Source organism: Salmo trutta, unplaced genomic scaffold (genome assembly GCF_901001165.1).
Source record: "Salmo trutta unplaced genomic scaffold, fSalTru1.1, whole genome shotgun sequence".
NCBI lineage: Eukaryota > Metazoa > Chordata > Actinopteri > Salmoniformes > Salmonidae > Salmo > Salmo trutta.
The window spans coordinates 7,501-23,437 of record NW_021822555.1 but is presented as its reverse complement, the minus strand read 5'-3'; the positions used below and the strand labels follow the sequence as shown (position 1 = coordinate 23,437).

At 43.7% G+C, this 15,937-nt stretch overlaps 1 protein-coding gene across 1 annotated transcript in view; it reads right to left on the bottom strand.

The window, feature by feature from the left end:
- Nucleotides 1-1,690: 1,690 nt before the first annotated feature.
- The window catches only part of LOC115182677 (atrial natriuretic peptide-converting enzyme), a gene marked incomplete at both ends in the record, with an annotated part of 21,454 nt that continues 7,207 nt past the window's right edge, over nucleotides 1,691-15,937 (bottom strand). Inside the window, 5 exon segments of the mRNA XM_029744173.1 lie at nucleotides 1,691-1,801; nucleotides 1,985-2,098; nucleotides 2,589-2,696; nucleotides 2,935-3,077; nucleotides 10,069-10,300. Of these exon segments, the coding sequence (XP_029600033.1) occupies nucleotides 1,691-1,801; nucleotides 1,985-2,098; nucleotides 2,589-2,696; nucleotides 2,935-3,077; nucleotides 10,069-10,300 (708 nt within the window).

Sequence of the window (15,937 nt, the reverse complement as noted above, 5' to 3'; positions counted from 1 at the left end):
CCACAGTCCCTCTCAGAGCTGTCTGAACAGATAGACTCACCACAGTCCCTCTCATCAGAGCTGTCTGAACAGATACTCACCGCTGTCTGAACAGAGAGACTCACCACAGTCCCTCTCATCAGAGCTGTCTGAACAGATAGACACACCACAGTCCCTCTCAGAGCTGTCTGAACAGATAGACTCACCACAGTCCCTCTCATCAGAGCTGTCTGGACAGATAGACTCACCACAGTCCCTCTCAGAGCTGTCTGAACAGATAGACTCAACCACAGTCCCGCTCATCAGAGCTGTCCTGAACAGATAGACTCAACCACAGAAGTCCCTCATCCTGTCTGAACAGATCTCACCGCGGTCCTGAACAGATAGACTCTCACCACAGTCCCTCTCATCAGAGCTGTTCTAGAACAGAATACCAACCACAGTCACTCTCCGAGCTGTCGGAACAGATAGAACTCAACCACAGTCCCTCTCATTCAGCAGCCTGTCTGAACAGATAGACTACACCACAGTCCCTCTCAGAGCTGTCTGAAACAGATAGACTCACCACAGTCCCCTCTCATCGAAGCTGTCGTGGAACAGATAGACTCAACACAGGTCCCGCTCATCAGAGCTGTCTGAACAGTATAGTACTTCAACCACAGTCCCTCTCTCATCAGAGCTGTCTGAACAGATAGACTACACCACAGTCCCTCTCATCAGAGCTGTCTGAAAACAGATAGACTCACCACAGTCCTCTCATCAGAGCTGTCCTGGAACAGAGTAGAACATCACCACAGTCCCTCTCAGGAGCTGTCTGAGACAGCATAGACTCACCACAGTCCCTCTCATCAGAGCTGTTCTGACAGATAGACGCACCACAGTCCCTCTCATCAGAGCGGTCTGAACAGATAGACTCACCACAGTCCCTCTCAGAGCTGTCTGAACAGATAGACTCACCACAGTCCCTCTCATCAGAGCTGTCTGAACAGATACTCACCGCTGTCTGAACAGATAGACTCACCACAGTCCCTCTCATCAGAGCTGTCTGAACAGATAGACACACCACAGTCCCTCTCAGAGCTGTCTGAACAGATAGACTCACCACAGTCCCTCTCATCAGAGCTGTCTGGACAGATAGACTCACCACAGTCCCTCTCAGAGCTGTCTGAACAGATAGACTCACCACAGTCCCTCTCATCAGAGCTGTCTGAACAGATAGACTCACCACAGTCCCTCTCATCAGAGCTGTCTGAACAGATAGACTCACCACAGTCCCTCTCATCAGAGCTGTCTGAACAGATAGACACACCACAGTCCCTCTCAGAGCTGTCTGAACAGATAGACTCACCACAGTCCCTCTCATCAGAGCTGTCTGGACAGATAGACTCACCACAGTCCCTCTCAGAGCTGTCTGAACAGATAGACTCACCACAGTCCCTCTCATCAGAGCTGTCTGAACAGATAGACTCACCACAGTCCCTCTCATCAGAGCTGTCTGAACAGATAGACACACCACAGTCCCTCTCAGAGCTGTCTGAACAGATAGACTCACCACAGTCCCTCTCATCAGAGCTGTCTGAACAGATAGACTCACCACAGTCCCACTCAGAGCTGTCTGAACAGATAGACTCACCACAGTCCCTCTCAGAGCTGTCTGGACAGATAGACTCACCACAGTCCCTCTCAGAGCTATCTGAACAGATAGACTCACCACAGTCCCACTCGTCAGAGCTGTCTGAGCAGTGTTTCGTCCCATCACACCACAGAGTCCGGTGAATACATTGGTGGTTGTTACAGGCTAGCTCGTTGTCCTCGCACACAGCTGAGGAGAGGAGAACAGGTGAAGGTTTCACACAGCTTGTCATTAATCAGAATCACGTACCTCGTTAAAAAAAATAAAAATAAAAAACCTTTGTTTATGAGTAAATGCATAATTATGCCGAATGACTACAACACATTATAAAAAAATTAAACGAATATGGAATAGGTTTTTTTTTTTACACACAGCAGTTGTTCTCGTCTTTCAGTAGAGGGCAGTCTGGGAAGCCGTCACAGATCATGGAGTGTTTAATACACAGCCTGGTACCTGGGCACTCCCACAGACCCCGCTCGACACAACCTGGAGAGAACACAGCATTATGGGTACTGTAGTTTAATACAAGGCACTCCCACAGACCCCGCTCTACACAACCTGGAGAGAGAGAGAGAACACGGCATTATGGGTACTGTAGTTTAATACAAGTCACTCCCACAGACCCCGCTCTACACAACCTGGAGAGAGAGAGAACACAGCATTATGGGTACTGTAGTTTAATACAAGGCACTCCCACAGTCCCCGTTGTACACAACCTGGAGAGAGAGAGAGAGAGAGAGAACACGGCATTATGGGTACTGTAGTTTAATACAAGGAACTCCCACAGAACCCGCTCTACACAACCTAGAGAGAACATTGCATTATGGGTACCGCAGTTTAATACATGCCACTCCTACAGAGCACACAACCTGTAGATAGGAGGCAGGAGGAAAGGGGGATGCAGAGAGAGAGAGAGAGAGAGAGAAAAGAAGATTAAAATATTTAAACTATACATATGCATTGTGTGTTTTCTCACCACAGTTGTCTTCGTCACTGTCATCGTCACAGTCCATGTGTCCATCACAGCGCTTCGAGGACAGGACACACCTCCCGGACCGACATTTGAAGTGACTCGGAGAACACTCTGGAACAACCATATAGAACGGGTTATCCTTATTGGTCACCTAGATCATTTATTTAATGTAAAAGCCTTTTCATGAAAATCTGCATTTTCTGGGGGGGGATTTTCAAATAACCCTTCTACTAACCATCAACATCAGGAAGTAGACAGGTGGAGAATAACCAAGCCCCTCCCTTCTACTAACCATCACCATCAGGTAGTAGACAGGTGGAGAATAACCAAGCCCCTCCCTTCTACTAACCATCAACGTCGGGGTCAGGTAGTAGACAGGTGACGCTGGGTCCGTCTTCAGGGAACTGGTTACAGTCTGTGTCCTCCGGCCACTGAAGACCCACAATGCCCAGCACAGACTCACAGCGCTCCTTAGAACTCCGACACAATGACCTGCAACAACAACAGATAAACATACATTAATACATACAACAACAGATAAACATACATTAATACATACAACAACAACAGATAAACATACATTAATACATACAACAACAGATAAACATACATTAATACATACAACAACAACAGATAAACATACATTAATACATACAACAACAACAGATAAACATACATTAATACATACAACAACAGATAAACATACATTAATACATACAACAACAGATAAACATACATTAATACATACAACAACAGATAAACGTACATTAATACATACAACAACAGATAAACGTACATTAATACATACAACAACAGATAAACATACATTAATACATACAACAACAGATAAACATACATTAATACATACAACAACAGATAAACATACATTAATACATACAACAACAGATAAACATACATTAATACATACAACAACAGATAAACGTACATTAATACATACAACAACAGATAAACGTACATTAATACATACAACAACAGATAAACGTACATTAATACATACAACAACAGATAAACGTACATTAATACATCAACTCAGCTAAAAAAGAAACATCCTCTCACTGTCAACTGCGTTTATTTTCAGCAAACTTAACATGTGTAAATATTTGTATGAAAATAAGATTCAACAACTGAGACATAAACTGAACAAGTTCCACAGACATGTGACTAACAGAAATGGAATAATGTGTCCCTGAACAATGGGGGGGGTCAAAATCAAAAGTAACAGTCAGTATCTGGTGTGGCCACCAGCTGCATTAAGTACTGCAGTGCATCTCCTCCTCATGGACTGCACCAGATTTGCCAGTTCTTGCTGTGAGATGCTACCCCACTCTTCCACCAAGGCACCTGCAAGTCCCCAGACATTTCTGGGGGGAATGGCCCTAGCCCTCACCCACTGATCCAACAGGTCCAAGAGGTGCTCAATGGGATTGAGATCCGGGCTCTTCGCTGGCCATGGCAGAACACTGACATTCCTGTCTTGCAGGAATTCACGCACAGAATGAGCAGTATGGCTGGTGGCATTGTCATGCTGGAGGGTCATGTCATGATGAGCCTGCAGGAAGGGTACCACATGAGGGAGGAGGATGTCTTCCCTGTAACGCACAGCGTTGAGATTGCCTGCAATGACAACAAGCTCAGTCCGATGATGCTGTGACACACCGCCCCAGACCATGACGGACCCCCCACCTCCAAATCGATCCCGCTCCAGAGTATAGGCCTCGGTCTAAAGCTCATTCCTTCGATGAAAAACGCGAATCCGACCATCACCCCTGGTGAGACAAAACCGCGACTCGTCAGCGAAGAGCACTTTTTGCCAGTCCTGTCTGGTCCAGTGACTGTGGGTTTGTGCCCATAGGAGACGTTGTTGCCGGTGATGTCTGGTGAGGACCTGCCTTACAACAGGCCTACAAGCCCTCAGTCCAGCCTCTCTCAGCCTATTGCGGACAGTCTGAGCACTGATGGGGGGATTGTGCATTCCTGGTGTAACTCGGGCAGTTGTTGTTGCCATCCTGTACCTGTCTCGCAGGTGTGATGTTCGGATGTACCGATCCTGTGCAGGTGTTGTTACACGTGGTCTGCCACTGCGAAGACGATCAGTTGTCCATCCTGTCTCCCTGTAGCGCTGTCTTAGGCGTCTCACAGTACGGACATTGCAACTTATTGCCCTGGCCACATCTGCAGTCCTCATGCCTCAGGCACGTTCACGCAGATGAGCAGGGACCGTGGGCATCTTTCTTTTGGTGTTTTTCTAGTCGGTAGAAAGGCCTCTTTAGTGTCCTAAGTTTTCATAACTGTGACCTTAATTGCCCACCGTCTGTAAGCTGTTAGTGTCTTAACGACCGTTCCACAGGTGCATGTTCATTAATTGTTTATGGTTCATTGAACAAGCATGGGGAAACAGTGTTTAAACCCTTTACAAGGAAGATCTGTGAAATTGGATTTTTAAGAATTATCATTGAAAGACAGGGTCCTGAAAAAGGGACATTTCTTATTTTGCTGAGTTTACAATACACAGATAAACATAAATAAATATATACAACAACACACTACATCTCTATTGGTACTGAGAGGCATTTATAACAGTCTCTACTGGTCTCTACTGGTCTCTACTGTCTGGTATTTATAACAGTCTCTACTGGTCTCTACTGGTCTCTACTGGTCTCTACTGTCTGGCATTTATAACAGTCTCTACTGGTCTCTACTGTCTGGTATTTATAACAGTCTCTACTGGTCTCTACTGTCTGGTATTTATAACAGTCTCTACTGGTCTCTACTGTCTGGCATTTATAACAGTCTCTACTGGTCTCTACTGTCTGGTATTTATAACAGTCTCTACTGGTCTCTACTGTCTGGTATTTATAACAGTCTCTACTGGTCTCTACTGTCTGGCATTTATAACAGTCTACTGGTCTCTACTGTCTGATATTTATAACAGTCTCTACTGGTCTCTACTGTCTGGTATTTATAACAGTCTCTACTGGTCTCTACTGTCTGGTATTTATAACAGTCTCTACTGGTCTCTACTGTCTGGTATTTATAACAGTCTCTACTGGTCTCTACTGTCTGGTATTTATAACAGTCTCTACTGGTCTCTACTGTCTGGTATTTATAACAGTCTCTACTGTCTGGTATTTATAACAGTCTCTACTGGTCTCTACTGTCTGGTATTTATAACAGTCTCTACTGGTCTCTACTGTCTGGTATTTATAACAGTCTCTACTGGTCTCTACTGTCTGGTATTTATAACAGTCTCTACTGGTCTCTACTGTCTGGCATTTATAACAGTCTCTACTGGTCTCTACTGTCTGGCATTATAACAGTCTCTACTGGTCTCTACTGTCTGGCATTTATAATAGTCTCTAGTGGTCTCTACTGTCTGGGTTTATAACATTCTCTACTGGTCTCTACTGTCTGGTATTTATAACAGTCTCTACTGGTCTCTACTGTCTGGCATTTATAACAGTCTACTGGTCTCTACTGTCTGATATTTATAACAGTCTCTACTGGTCTCTACTGTCTGGTATTTATAACAGTCTCTACTGGTCTCTACTGTCTGGTATTTATAACAGTCTCTACTGTCTGGTATTTATAACAGTCTCTACTGGTCTCTACTGTCTGGTATTTATAACAGTCTCTACTGGTCTCTACTGTCTGGTATTTATAACAGTCTCTACTGTCTGGTATTTATAACAGTCTCTACTGGTCTCTACTGTCTGGTATTTATAACAGTCTCTACTGGTCTCTACTGTCTCTCTACTGTCTGGGCATTTATAACAGTCTCTACTAGGTCTCTACTGTCAGGTAATTTATAACATGTCTCTACTGGTCCTCTACTGTCTGGCATTTATAACAGTCTCTACTAGTCTCTACTGTCATGGTATTTATAACAGTCTCTACTGGTCTCTACTGTCTGGTATTTAGACCAGTCTCTACTGGTCTCTACTGTCTGGTATTTATAACAGTCTCTACTGGTCTCTACTGTCTGGGTATTTATAACAGTCTCTACTGGTCTCTACGGTCTGGTATTTATAACAGTCCTCTACTGGTCTCTACTGTCTGGTATTTATAACAGTCTCTACTGGTCTCTACTGTCCTGGTATTTAATAACAGTCTACTGGTCTCTACTGTCTGATATTTATAACAGTCTCTACTGGGTCTCTACTGTCTGGTATTTATAACAGTCTACTGGTCTCTACTGTCGGATATTTATAACAGTCTCTACTGTCTCTACTGTCTGGTATTTATAACATTTACTGGTCTCTACTGTCTGGTATTTATAACAGTCTCTACTGGTCCTCTACTGTCTGGTATTTATAACAGTCTCTACTGGTCTCTACTGTCTGGTATTTATAACAGTCTCTACTGGTCTCTACTGTCTGTATTATAACAGTCTCTACTGTCTGGTATTTATAACAGTCTCTACTGGTCTCTACTGTCTGGTATTTATAACAGTCTCTACTGGTCTCTACTGTCTGGCATTTATAACAGTCTCTACTGGTCTCTACTGTCTGGCATTTATAACAGTCTCTACTGGTCTCTACTGTCTGGCATTTATAATAGTCTCTACTGGTCTCTACTGTCTGGTATTTATAACAGTCTCTACTGGTCTCTACTGTCTGGTATTTATAACAGTCTCTACTGGTCTCTACTGTCTGGCATTTATAACAGTCTACTGGTCTCTACTGTCTGATATTTATAACAGTCTCTACTGGTCTCTACTGTCTGGTATTTATAACAGTCTCTACTGGTCTCTACTGTCTGGTATTTATAACAGTCTCTACTGGTCTCTACTGTCTGGTATTTATAACAGTCTCTACTGGTCTCTACTGTCTGGTATTTATAACAGTCTCTACTGTCTGGTATTTATAACAGTCTCTACTGTCTGGTATTTATAACAGTCTCTACTGGTCTCTACTGTCTGGTATTTATAACAGTCTCTACTGGTCTCTACTGTCTGGTATTTATAACAGTCTCTACTGGTCTCTACTGTCTGGTATTATAACAGTCTCTACTGGTCTCTACTGTCTGGTATTTATAACAGTCTCTACTGGTCTCTACTGTCTGTATTTATAACAGTCTCTACTGGTCTCTACTGTCTGTATTTATAACAGTCTACTGGTCTCTACTGTCTGGTATTTATAACAGTCTCTACTGGTCTCTACTGTCTGGTATTTATAACGGTCTCTACTGGTCTCTACTGTCCTGGTATTATAACAGTCTCTACTGGTCTCTACTGTCTGGTATTTATAACAGTCTCTACTGGTCTCTACTGTCTGGTATTTATAACAGTCTCTACTGGTCTCTACTGTCTGGTATTTATACATCTCTACTGGTCTCTACTGTCTGGTATTTATAACAGTCTCTACTGTCTGGTATTTATAACAGTCTCTACTGGTCTCTACTGTCTGGTATTTATAACAGTCTCTACTGGTCTCTACTGTCTGGTATTTATAACAGTCTCTACTGTCTGGTATTTATAACAGTCCTCTACTGGTCTCTACTGTCTGGTATTATAACAGTCTCTACTGGTCTCTACTGTCGGGTATTTATAACAGTCTCTACTGTCTGGTATTTATAACAGTCTCTACTGGTCTCTACTGTCTGGTATTTATAAACAGTCTCTACTGGTCTCTACTGTCCTGGTATTTATAACAGTCTGTACTGGTCTCCTACTGTCTGGTATTTATAACATCTCTACTGGTCTCTAATGTCTGGTATTATAACAGTCTCTACTGGTCTCTACTGTCTGGTATTTATAACAGTCTCTACTGGTCTCTACTGTCTGGTATTTATAACAGTCTCTACTGGTCTCTACTGTCTGGTATTTATAACAGTCTGTACTGGTCTCTACTGTCTGGTATTTATAACAGTCTGTACTGGTCTCTACTGTCTGGTATTTATAACAGTCTCTACTGGTCTCTACTGTCTGGTATTTATAACAGTCTCTACTGGTCTCTAATGTCTGGTATTTATAACAGTCTCTTCTGGTCTCTACTGTCTGGTATTTATAACAGTCTCTACTGGTCTCTACTGTCTGGTATTTATAACAGTCTCTACTGTCTGGTATTTATAACAGTCCTACTGGTCTCTACTGTCTGGTATTATAACAGTCTCTACTGGTCTCTACTGTCTGGTAATTTATAACAGTCTCTACTGGTCTCTACTGTCTGGTATTTATAACAGTCTCTACTGGTCTCTACTGTCCTGGTATTATAACAGTCTCTACTGGTCTCTACTGTCCTGGTATTTATAACAGTCTCTCCTGTCTCTACTGGTTCTGGTCTAGTCCTACTGGTCTCTACTGTCTGGTATTTATAACAGTCTCTACTGGTCTCTACTGTCTGGTATTTATAACAGTCTGTACTGGTCTCTACTGTCTGGTATTTATAACAGTCTCTACTGGTCTCTACTGTCTTGTATTTATAACAGTCTACTGGTCTCTACTGTCTGGTATTTATAACAGTCTGTACTGGTCTCTACTGTCTGGTATTTATAACAGTCTCTACTGGTCTCTACTGTCTGGTATTTATAACAGTCTCTACTGGGCTCTACTGTCTGGTATTTATAACAGTCTACTGGTCTCTACTGTCTGGTATTTATAACAGTCTCTACTGTCTGGTATTTATAACAGTCTACTGGTCTCTACTGTCTGGTATTCATAAGAGTCTACTGGTCTCTACTGTCTGGTATTTATAACAGTCTACTGGTCTCTACTGTCTGGTATTTATAACAGTCTCTACTGGTCTCTACTGTCTGGTATTTATAACAGTCTACTGGTCTCTACTGTCTGGTATTTATAACAGTCTCTACTGTCTGGTATTTATAACAGTCTGTACTGGTCTCTACTGTCTGGTATTTATAACAGTCTACTGGTCTCTACTGTCTGGTATTTATAACAGTCTGTACTGGTCTCTACTGTCTGGTATTTATAACAGTCTCTACTGGTCTCTACTGTCTGGTATTTATAACAGTCTACTGGTCTCTACTGTCTGGTATTTATAACAGTCTCTACTGGTCTCTACTGTCTGGTATTTATAACAGTCTACTGGTCTCTACTGTCTGGTATTTATAACAGTCTCTACTGGTCTCTACTGTCTGGTATTTATAACAGTCTCTACTGGTCTCTACTGTCTGGTATTTATAACAGTCTCTACTGGTCTCTACTGTCTGGTATTTATAACAGTCTCTACTGGTCTCTACTGTCTGGTATTTATAACAGCCTCTACTGGTCTCTACTGTCTGGTATTTATAACAGTCTGTACTGGTCTCTACTGTCTGGTATTTATAACAGTCTCTACTGGTCTCTACTGTCTGGTATTTATAACAGTCTACTGGTCTCTACTGTCTGGTATTTATAACAGTCTGTACTGGTCTCTACTGTCTGGTATTTATAACAGTCTGTACTGGACTCTACTGGACTCAGCAGGACTCTACCGTGTGTGTGTGTAGTGGTTCTGGTACTGACCTGCAAGGGGGCACCCTCTGGTGTGTGTGTGAGTCACACTTGGGGACCAACATGGTACAGGCGAAGAACATGAGGTATTTATAACAGTTGGTCTGAACCAGGGCTGGGAACAGAGAAGACTCCCACGAGACAGAGCTCTCGCTCTGGGTCGCGTGGCCAAGGTAGTTAGGGTAGGTGGTACTGTTGTAGGGCAAGTTCATACACAGCTCTAGAGTAATGGGCTCACAATGACCTGCAGGGCAAGAGAGGGGGGAGGAGAGGGAGAGAAGGAGAGAGGAAGAGAGGGAGAGAGAGAGGGAGAGAAGAAGAGAGGGAGAGAGAGAGGGAGAGAGGAAGAGAGGGAGAGAGAGAGAGGGGGGGGCGGAGAGGAGAGAGGGAGAGGGGGGGGAGGAGAGGGGGAGAGGGAGAGAGGGAAGAAGAGGGGGGAGGAGAGGGAGAGAGGGAGAGAGAGAGGGAGAGAGAGAGGGAGAGAGGGAGAGCGAGAGAGAGGGAGAGCGAGAGAGAGGGAGAGCGAGAGAGAGGGAGAGGGAAGAGAGGAAGAGAGGAAGAGAGGGAGAGAGAGAGGAAGAGCGAGAGAGAGGAAGAGAGGGAGAGAGAGAGGAAGAGAGGGAGAGCGAGAGGGAGAGGGGAAGAGAGGGAGAGAGGCAGAGGCAGAGGCAGAGGGAGAGGGAGAGGGAGAGGAAGAGGGAGAGAGGAAGAGGGAGAGGGAGAGAGGAAGAGGGAGAGGGAGAGGGAGAGGGAGAGAGGAAGAGAGGGAGCGCGAGGGAGAGCGAGAGAGAGCGAGAGAGAGAGAGGGAGAGGGAGAGAGGAAGAGAGGGAGAGAGGGAGAGAGAGAGGGAGAGCGGGAGAGAGGATGCACAGGACAAAATACTAGGTATGTGCAACTTCCCATTTCAAGACGATTCGATATATACAGTTGAAGTCGGATGTTTACATCCACTTAGGTTGGCGTCATTAAAACTAATTTTTCAACCACTCCACAAATTTCTTGTTAACAAACTATAGTTTTGGCAAGTCGGTTAGGACATCTACTTTGTGCATGACACAAGTCATTTTTCCAACAATTGTTTACAGACAGATTCTTTCACTTATAATTCACTGTATCACAATTCCAGTGGGTCAGAAGTTTACATACACTAAGTTGACTGTGCCTTTAAACAGCTTGGAAATTCCAGGAAATGATGTCATGGCTTTAGAAGCTTCTGATAGGCTAATTGACATAATTTGAGTCAATTGGAGGTGTACCTGTGGATGTATTTCAAGGCCTACCTTCAAACTCAGTGCCTTTTTGCTTGACATCATGAGAAAATCAAAAGAAATCAGCCAAGACCTCAAAAAAATTGTAGACCTCCACAAGTCTGGTTCATCCTTGGGAGCAATTTCCAAAAGCCTGAAGGTACCACGTTCATCTGTACAAACAATAGTACGCAAGTATAAACACCATGGGACCACACAGCCGTCATACCGCTCAGGAAGAAGACGCGTTCTGTCTCCTAGAGATGAACGTACCTTGGTGCGAAAAGTGTAAATCAATCCCAGAACAACAGCAAAGGACCTTGTGAAGATGCTGGAGGAAACAGGTACAAAAGTATCTATATCCACAGTAAAACGAGTCCTATATCGACATAACCTGAAAGGCCGCTCAGCAAGGAAGAAGCCACTGCTTCAAAACAGCCATAAAAAATCCAGACTATGGTGTGCAACTGCACATGGGGACAAAGATTGTACTTTCTGGAGAAATATCCTCTGGTCTGATGAAACAAAAATATAACTGTTTGGCCATAATGACCATCGTTATGTTTGGAGGAAAAAGGGGGAGGCTTGCAAGCCGAAGAACACCATCCCAATCGTGAAGCACGGTGGTGGCAGCATCATGTTGTGGGGGTGCTTTGCTGCAGGAGGGACTGGTGCACTTCACAAAATAGATGGCATCATGAGGCAGGAAAATTATGTGGATATATTGAAGCAACATCTCAAGACATCAGTCAGGAAGTTAAAGCTTGGTCGCAAATGGTTCTTCCAAATGGACAATGACCCCAAGCATACTTCCAAAGTTGTGGCAAAATGGACAAGAAAGTCAAGGTATTGGAGTGGCCATCACAAAGCCCTGACCTCAATCCTATAGAACATTTGTGGGCCGAACTGAAAAAGCGTGTGCGAGCAAGGAGGCCTACAAACCTGACTCAGTTACACCACCTCTGTCAGGAGGAATGGGCCAAAATTCACCCAAGTTATTGTGGGAAGCTTGTGGAAGGCTACCTGAAACGTTTGACCCAAGTTAAACAATTTAAAGGCAATGCTACCAAATACTACTTGAGTGTATGTAAACTTCTGACCCACTGGGAATGTGATGAAATAAATAAAAACTGAAATAAATAATTCTCTCTACTATTATTCTGACATTTCACATTCTTAAAATAAAGTGTCGATCCTAACTGACCTAAAACAGGACATTTTTACTAGGATTAAATATCAGGAATTGTGAAAAACTGAGTTTAAATGTATTTGGCTAAGGTGTATGTAAACTTCCGACTTTCACATGATGGGACCCAAAAAAATCTAAATGTAATCAATTTTATATTCAGGCTGTAACACAATAACATTTGAAAAAAGTCAAGCGGTGTGAATACTTTCTGAAGGCACTGTACATTTTTATTTATTTTATTTAACCTTTATTTAACTAAGCAAGTCAGTTAAGAACAAATGCTTATTTACAATGATGACCAAAAGGCAAAAGGCCTCCAGCGGGGACGGAGGATTAAAAATAAAATACAAATATTGGACTAAACACACATCACAACACAAGAGACAACACTACATAAAGAGAGACCTAAGACAACAGCATAGCATGGTAGCAACACAACATGACAACAACATGTTAGCAGCACAACATGGTAGCAGAACAACATGACAACAACATGGTAGCAACACAACATGGTAGCAGCACAAAACATGGTACAAACATTGTTGGGCACAGACAACAGCACAAAGGGCAAGAAGGTAGAGACAACAATACATCATGCGAAGCAGCCACAACTGTCAGTAAGAGTGTCCATGATTGAATCTTTGAATGAAGAGATAGAGATAAAACTGTCCAGTTTGAGTGTTTGTTGCAGCTCGTTCCAGTCGCTAGCTGCAGCGAACTGAAAAGAGGAGCGACCCAGGGATGTGTGTGCTTTGGGGACCTTTAACAGAATGTGACTGGCAGAACGGGTGTTGTATGTGGAAGACGAGGGCTGCAGTAGATATCTCAGATAGGGGGGAGTGAACGGGTGTTGTATGGGGAGGATGAGGGCTGCAGTAGATATCTCAGATAAGGGGGAGTGAACGGGTGTTGTATGTGGAGGATGAGGGCTGCAGTAGATATCTCAGATAGGGGGAGTGAACGAGTGTTGTATGTGGAGGATGAGGGCTGCAATAGATATCTCAGATAGGGGGGAGTGAACGGGTGTTGTATGTGGAGGATGAGGGCTGCAGTAGATATCTCAGATAGGGGGGAGTGAACGGGTGTTGTATGTGGAGGATGAGGGCTGCAGTAGGTATCTCAGATAGGGGGGAGTGAACGGGTGTTGTATGTGGAGGATGAGGGCTGCAGTAGGTATCTCAGATAGGGGGGAGTGAACGGGTGTTGTATGTGGAGGATGAGGGCTGCAGTAGATATCTCAGACAGGGGGGAGTGAACGGGTGTTGTATGGGGAGGATGAGGGCTGCAGTAGATATCTCAGATGGGGGGAGTAAGGCCTAAGAGGGTTTTATAAATAAGCATCAACCAGTGGGTCTTGCGACGGCAATACAGCGATGACCAGTTTACAGAGGAGTACAGAGTGCAGTGATGTGTCCTATAAGGAGCATTGGTGGACAATCTGATGGCCGAATGGTAAAGAACATCTAGCTGCTCGAGAGCACCCTTACCTGCCGATCTATAAATTATGTCTCCGTAATCTAACATGGGTAGGATGGTCATCTGAATCAGGGTTAGTTTGGCAGCTGGGGTTAAAGAGGAGCGATTACGATATTGGAAACCAAGTCTAGATTTAACCTTAGCCTGCAGCTTTGGTATGTGCTGAGAGAAGGTCAGTGTACCGTCTAGCCATACTCCCAAGTACTTGTATGAGGTGACTACCTCCAGCTCTAAACTCTCAGAGGTAGTAATCACACCTGTGGGGAGAGGGGCATTCTTCTTACTAAACCACATGACCTTTGTTTTGGAGGTGTTCAGAACAAGGTTAAGGGCAGAGAAAGCTTGTTGGACACTAAGCTTTGTTGTAGAGAATTTAACACAAAATCCAGGGAGGGGCCATTGATCAAGTGGACTTTGTCTCATGCAAATAAATGTTGATTTATAATTATGCAGACAAACAATGTGAAATACTGTGATTAGTATATCTGCATAATCACTGTTATCCAACTGATCTTCTCCCCTTTCCATTATCATCTGAACCCCGTTCATTGCTGCACGCGGCTATATTCCATTCCACTCGGCAATGTAAACATACACTGAGTGTACAAAAACATTAGAAACACCTTTCTAATATTGAGTTGCACGCCCTTTTTCCCTCAGAAAAGCCTCAATTCGTCCGGGCATGAACTCAACAAGTGTCGAAAACACATTCCACAGGGATGACTCCAGGGATGCTGGGCCCATGTTGACTCCAATGCTTCCCACAGTTGTGTCCAGTTGGCTGGATGTCCTTTGGGTGGTGGAACATTCTTGATACACACAGGAAACAGTTCAGCGTGAAAAACCCAGCAGCGTTGCAGTTCTTGACACAAACCGGTGCGCCTGGCACCTACTACCATACCCTGTTCAAAGGCACTTCAATATTTTGTTTTGCATTCACCCTCTGAATGGAACACAAACACAATCCATGTCTCAATTGTCTTAAGACTTAACAAATCCTTCTTTAACCTGTTTCCTCCCCTTCATCTACACCGATTGAAGTGGATTTAACAAATTACATCAGTAAGGGTTCATCGCTTTCACCTGGTCAGTCTATGTCATCTCCCTAATGTTTTTGTAAACCCAGTGTATGCCAACAAAGGCCCTTCGAATTTAATTGAATTGAGAGAGAGAGAGAGAGGAGGTTTAATTACATTTGACCCCCCTTTGTTTTTACACTGCTGCTACTCGCTGTTTATTAACTTACATTTAAGTCATTTAGCAGACGCTCTTATCCAGACTTACAAATTGGTGCATTCACCTTAGGATATCCAGTGGAACAACCACTTATGATATCCAGTGGAACAACCACTTATGATATCCAGTGGAACAACCACTTATGATATCCAGTGGAACAACCACTTATGATATCCAGTGGAACAACCACTTATGATATCCAGTGGAACAACCACTTATGATATCCAGTGGAACAACCACTTATGATATCCAGTGGAACAACCACTTTACAATAGTACATCTAAATCTTTTTATTTATTTTTTAGGGGGGTTAGAAGGATGACTTTATCCCAGGTCTATGTATAGTCACTTTACAAATTACCTCTAGTAACCTGTATATAGCCTCCACATTGACTCTGTACCGGTACCCCCTGTATATAGCCTCCACATTGACTCTGTACCGGTACCCCCTGTATATAGCCTCCACATTGACTCTGTACCGGTACCCCCTGTATATAGCCTCCACATTGACTCTGTACCGGTACCCCCTGTATATAGCCTCCACATTGACTCTGTACCGGTACCCCCTGTATATAGCCTCCACATTGACTCTGTACCGGTACCCCCTGTATATAGCCTCCACATTGACTCTGTACCGGTACCCCCCTGTATATAGTCTCCACATTGACTCTGTACCGGTACCCCCTGTATATAGCCTCCACATTGACTCTGTACCGGTACCCCCTGTATATA